This window comes from Leptinotarsa decemlineata, unplaced genomic scaffold, assembly GCF_025532065.1.
Source record: "Leptinotarsa decemlineata unplaced genomic scaffold, Ldec_3_MD MMD2_tig00026314_RagTag_RagTag, whole genome shotgun sequence".
NCBI lineage: Eukaryota > Metazoa > Arthropoda > Insecta > Coleoptera > Chrysomelidae > Leptinotarsa > Leptinotarsa decemlineata.
In genome coordinates this window covers 18209436-18215822 of record NW_027412684.1, presented here as the reverse complement: position 1 = coordinate 18215822, position 6387 = coordinate 18209436, and the positions used below count along the sequence as shown (strand labels likewise).

The 6387-nt window shown below is 34.1% G+C and overlaps 1 protein-coding gene across 3 annotated transcripts in view; it reads right to left on the bottom strand.

The window, feature by feature from the left end:
• Positions 1–8: 8 nt before the first annotated feature.
• The window catches only part of LOC111502173 (uncharacterized), a 29766-nt gene continuing 23387 nt past the window's right edge, over positions 9–6387 (bottom strand). For all 3 annotated transcript variants that reach the window (XM_074181550.1, XM_074181552.1, XM_074181551.1), the window contains 6 exons: positions 5402–5607; positions 5005–5142; positions 4221–4467; positions 2358–2641; positions 899–1081; positions 9–427 (listed from right to left, as the gene is read on the bottom strand). In XM_074181550.1, the coding sequence (XP_074037651.1) occupies positions 341–427; positions 899–1081; positions 2358–2641; positions 4221–4467; positions 5005–5142; positions 5402–5607 (1145 nt within the window). In that variant the 3' untranslated portion in view covers positions 9–340. The remainder of the gene's footprint in view (positions 428–898; positions 1082–2357; positions 2642–4220; positions 4468–5004; positions 5143–5401; positions 5608–6387) is intronic.

The window sequence follows — 6387 nt, the reverse complement described above, 5'->3', positions numbered from 1 at the left end:
AAGCCCCATTTTACAAATGATAATCATTTTATTAATGAGTGTGTGCTCGTTATAAATAACCAATGCTGAAAATTTACAAAATTATAACAATATCACTTTTTAAAAAAACATCAGAGCACGGAAATTAAAAAATGCACAGCATGACATGGTAATCACCATAATATATAAAACAGATTACGTACTTAGTCAATATATATGCATATTGATTGCTAATCTATCTTAATTACATTTTTCATATTATTTCATATAAACTCTCTCATTGAATGTACACAATTTTGATTTAAATTATTCGTCATAACTAAAAAAAAAAAGAAATTAAACTCATAACATTTTATAATAATCACTGTGACCGCACTGAATTTTTCGTATTCAAACTGTGTTCTATACTGTCTATCTCGGCCCAAGACGTTCGCACTTCTACGAACAACTGAAACAAAACAAAATAACGTTCATATTATGCCACAACTAAAATTTCATCAAAACCAACAATTCCAATCACCAGATGAATATTACTTTACTGGTTAATCCTTGACAACTTTATGCAACTTGAATCCAAAGGTGTAACTTTACAACAATATCAGTCGAGGTACTAACTAGGAAGGTAGAAATTCAGAATCTTTTGTGTGAAACTCATTATTTCAGGTTAAAAAATTATATGCAGCATGTATTTTTATTTGATAATCTATTAGAATTTCCAAAAACTTCATCATAGTGATATGTAGGGCAGGAGTAATTTTGGGACGAAAGTGTTTCAATATCCGCCGTGATATTAACCAGAGAAGTAAATTTCAGTATGAAAAATCGGAGAAAATTAAACCGTTCATAAAACAAAACACATTATGGAATGTTTCATTAAGAAAAATGAAAGAAATTCTGATGTACCTACAAAAAAACTCACCTGATTCAGCCAACTCTCATCGGCCAACAATTCATTTAATATACACGTTGTATCTTTAGTTGTATCAGTAGTCCGTTTTTCACTAACACGTTTCGCACATTCTATATACATAAGATACTTTTGATGCGTCACTTTGCTCAGGAGTTCTACGTGAGTTGCACATATCCTACACATCAAGAAATCCTGAAACAAAAAAAATATGCGTTAGTCTTGAACGCGATCTGAAATATCATTGGACACCTCGATACCATTTTGGGATCATGAATTTCAATTTTGAACACGTGCTTCAGTTAATCTGACACCTTTCAAATAAACAACAGCTGAACAAACTCCAATCATTTGTTGGGAATCTGCAATGTATTGTTTTTTCAAGTTCAAAATAGTTTTGTATCTATTTTTTTTGTTACGTAAATGGTTTATGCCAAAAATTTTTTATAAATTATGTTTTTAATCTTCCAAATTATGTTTTAATCATATGTATTTTTATTTCCAAGTTGTGTCTGAGTTATTTCTTTGCACAATCTGCACATCTCCGTAAAAAGGTTATTTTGAAATAAATTACTTTCTTCCTTTTTTCTCAAAGATTCCCAAAATTTTTTTTGCGAATGTTTAAAGAACAAACTGAACAAAAAAAGGGGATTCTTGTGTAAGTCAATGTTCATAAGAAATTAGTTGTTTCAAGAGGGTTCCAGAGGTATGTTCTGAAAAAAACATTATTCATTTCTCTACATCAATGTTGCCAACCCCAAAATAGTTTTTCAGCGCCCCTTATAATCTTTGAAACACTTTTCAAACTCGATCTTTAGGATACCCTTTTGCTCACACAGCGATACATTTTCAATGTCATCTATGCTTGTGAAATGACAGTCCTTTGAAAGTCTCTTTATTTTTGGAAATAAAAAAAAAGTCACACGAAGCAATGTCTGGTGAATATGGAGGCTGGGGCATCGTAACACTATCAATTTTTAGCCAAAAATTCATAAACAAGCAATGAAATATGAGCAGTTGTATTTTGGAGGTGGAAAAGACAAGAATTGTTCTTTCGATTCGGGACGCTTTTTTTCGAATAGACTCAAACAAACAGCGTTGAACTTCTTATTGACAAACTACCAATAAAGAGTACTTAGCTTTCTCTAGATGCTTGTCAAAGAAAACTGAAAAATTTAAATGGCTTTTTGTAGTAATTAGATATTTTGTTCTGTTCAATTTAAATGTTGTTATTTTGAACAGTTAAATTGATGTCAAAAGTGAAATTAAACAGCTAAAACATTGTGTAAATATTCTTTGATTTAACCGACACTTGAATACTGAACTGGAAAAACATTATTTTAGATTTCAAAACATTTTCTGTGTTTCATTCCCTTAGTAATTTCAAATATACGCATACATAATGCCTCAACATGGTATATCAATAAACGTCAGGCATAAGTTCGACGTTTCAGATATTGGGACCACTCACCTTTTCATTTATGGCATTAGGATCCGGCTGACAGCCCTCGAGGGTAGTCGAGTTGTACGGCTGGCCGTACATGAGAACTCGCACAGCGACTCCGATGCGGCAGCAGGCAGCGCACGTCTTCGCCAGCGAGTCGGAAGCGCTAACCTCCTTGATGACGTTGAAGCACGGCCACGTACATACCGCGCCCTGCACGGCTGCCGGCCACCTCAGCAGAGCGAATAGCTTTTGCTTCTTAGATTCCGTTACTTCGTCAATCGTCTGGACATTCGACAGGAAATAGTCATCTGGAAAACAAAAAAAAACTATTAGATAGATTCATTGGTGCCATACAATTTGTATACACAAATGTCATTGAAAAACCTGACTGAAACTAAAATAGAATCTGATATTATATAGAAGGTTTTTAAATCCCGGAAAGAACTAATAAAAAAGAAGTATAAAAAAAATAGCTGATAGTAACAATAATATTAAGCAAAAATAACCTGAAATGAAATGACAGTGAAATAAAATACAAGTAAAAATAGAACGATTGAACAAAAAAATCAAAAAATAAAAAGTTGAGAGATTCCAATTCACGACGTTTCGATTGTTAGTATCCACAATCGTCTTCAGGTGATGACTGGACTGATTCCTCCAAGAGATGACTATTTATGGGTCATTTATCTCCGCTTTCCTTTTTCTGCTTCACCGGTTTAGTGGATTTTATAATTTTGTCTAACAGTTTGAAATTATATATAATCATAAATATAAAGTAGTTGTTTCAAAAGTATATTCCTTTAATGTAATCCAATATTTATATAAAAGTAGTTGTTTCGAGAGGGCCAATATCTTTGACATTTTTCATGAGATATATGCAGATAGCTTATTCATTTCTCAAGATTGATTATATGAATCTCACACTCATTTGAATCTGTATGTATGGCTAAATAATTTCAAAGACATAGGTTGACTATTTGCAGTAGAAGCTAGCTGAATGTTGATCTTTACAACATACTCTATCGCTCCTTCAAAGCATTGGAATTGAAATAGTAACTGTTATGCTATAATAATAATATAGACACGTCTGAAAAAGCTCTGCCCGTTTGTTTTGGAATAAATTAATAAATAAATCATTCTATATACGTATGGCTACTTCTTCAAATTTATCTTCACAGTCACGTATATTTTTGAACTATTTAGTCAACATCTACCACAAATGATAATTTACCATAATTTGCTCAAATCAAGTACTCTATTATTATCATCAGTTTTTTCACGTATAGTCAGTGGGCATACTTGAAGACTGGCTATAAATCAAATCATCTAAAAGAACAATTCGTTCAGGCCAGTCTTCAAGTATGCCTACTGACTATACGTGAAAGATTTCTCTCCTTATACGAGGAATTGGGCAAATTTCGGATATGCAGTTGGTTACCTCGTTCACAGGCAGATGGGGCGACGACAAACCTGTTGTTTGTTGTATGTTTCAGTTTAGTTCTAGGAATGATACTCTGACGAAATTTGATTTTCAATTATCGGAAATCATCGACTTTATGTTGATGATATACACTACCTTGCACTGACGAGTGGCCAAACAGCCCGAAACCGGTCTGCAAGTGTGTTCCAATAATTGAAAATCTATTGCAGCAGTTGTATCGCCAACAGCATATGCAGGAATAACTTCAATGAAGAATCCTGCACTGACACCTGTCGGATATAATCCAACGCCCTTCGTGGTATTAGCCAGAGAAGTAGTTGTTTTCTGATAGATGTCAGTCCATTAACCTACTGTGTAGGGTGTTGAGATTGGCCTGAACGAATTGTTCTTTTAGATGATTTGTATTATTATTAGAGTGAAACTGTAGTGAAATACGTCCGACTTACCTTTCTCTTGGAAGATTTCCATCAGGAAGTTGCTATCGAGAGCTTGCGAGATGAGCGTCTGAATGTACACCTCAAAGTTGTCTTGGTAGGATTCGAACTGCTTTATCAACTGTTCCTGGTATTCGTAATCTATTATAGTCATTTCGTGTTTGAGGAACTCTACGATGGTCTCCAGTTGACCTTGCGACCTGTATTTTACTGGCACTGAAGTGTATTGCTTTTTACTTTCCGGCGTCCATGAAGTATACTAGAGAAATATAAGGACAATCAGGGATGTGATTCACAATACAACAAAAGTCAAGTCATGTTCCTGTGCCATAGGCCCACATTTGAGAACTTTTTTTTAGAATAAATATGTGATTGATTGTTTAAATGTATGAGGAATTTAGCAAATTTTCATAATAACATATTATTGACAGATTATTTACCATATACTCATTTGAATTTTTCATAAATAGAGAATCCTTGGATGTTGTCCTAAATAAAATTATTTAAATCTAATGAAACTGTTCTCCATTCTTCATTGGTTGTAGAAAAGTCAAATTTGCAGTGACTGATTAAAAAAAAATTGAGGACCACAAAAATGAACCATTTCAACTTGAAATGTTATTAGAAATTCTGATTTATTAACTCTTGATCCCAATTATTTGAAATGAAAACGTCTTTCTTATATTGAAAAATTTCCTACGATTTCTCAAGCTTGTTTTTCAAAATAGATTCGAGAAAAATACCAATGAACCATCTAGAAATGGCTCCGCACTCATTCATTTACCACCCAACTTACTGTAGATATGTTTCTGTACAGCGTGATACCGTTTTGTTCAAACGGTTCGTACTTCTGGAGCAACGTCTTCCCGTCCACCCTCCAAATAGGCGGCCAATCCAGCTTCAGGTCCGACTTGATGGCGACAAACTCTCCTGGCTGTAAAATGGTCCGAAAATCAATCGTGGCAATCACGAAAAATTCAATTCGACAGCTAAATTACCTGATGCTGTTTCTCTCTTAACCTACTGGACTGCGTGCGCAAAAAAGCACAATTTAGTTTGCAAATTCATTCATAACTAAAGAAACGTCTGACAAGTGTAAATTCGAAGTAAAATCTTTTATCTGCACTTCCCACCGTCGTGCACCTTATCGCTTCACCCGAAACTTTGAGATATGGAGGAAATTTTATGCTTACCTTCAAAGGACCGTCGTCGTTTATCTGAGGAATACTGTTATGTAACGAAGCTGCTATGTTGTCTTCTAACGTCGGTGGAATGTTCTGTTTGCTTCGGTTCGACTTCTTTTTGTGAGGCAGTGGATCGGCGTACATATCGCCGATTCCTGCCTCTTGCGCTGCCGCCGATATCAAATTTTTCATGCTCTTCTTAGACTTCATGCCGCCTGAAACAGAATTTGAGTTTTTTATCCGAGATGTTCGAGAATAGTGGAAAGAGAGGAATATAAATGAGAGGTAATACAAAAGGGAAAAACAAAAACATTTTCAGTACATCTTTATATTTATTAGCCTTTATTTTTGTGGCTGTAAATTTGTGACACCTTCACTAGTCACTCTCATTTCTTTTTTGTCTTTTAATCTCGTTCCTTGTTGAAAATGTTCATTTCTTGATTTGTTCTTGTTTCTGAGGACTATTTTTCACCAGTTATTTGTGTTTATTTTTTATTTTGTTTCTTTTATCGTATATTTTCTTTTAGTCATGTTTTTTTTATTTCAATTATCTTGCCTTGTTGAAACTAGAGCTATGGGCATTCGGTTCTCTATAGATTTTCTCAGGCTCAACCACAATTGCATAGCTAATCTCAAATGTCCTCAAAAAAGCAGCCTGAGAATGTAAAAGGGATGAATAATCTTCTTACTTATGAAGATGGCCTTTATGAAATCGATAAAACTCAACTCTCGAATTTCAAAGATAAGCGAGGCTGCAAAAGGCGTTTTGTTGCAACCCCAACTTTGATATTAACCTCAGAAGAGATTCTTCCTACTATCTTTCACTACCACTAAGTAGTCTCCCTCCACTTCTTAACTTTTTAAGGGAACAAGATATCACAGTTGGATAAAATGTATGTAAAAAGGTATAATTTCAAGTAATTTTTGATAAGAAAGTAAATAGTAGAAAACAGAAGTTTTGGCTTTTTACTTCTCCACATGGTCCTTGTAAAGTT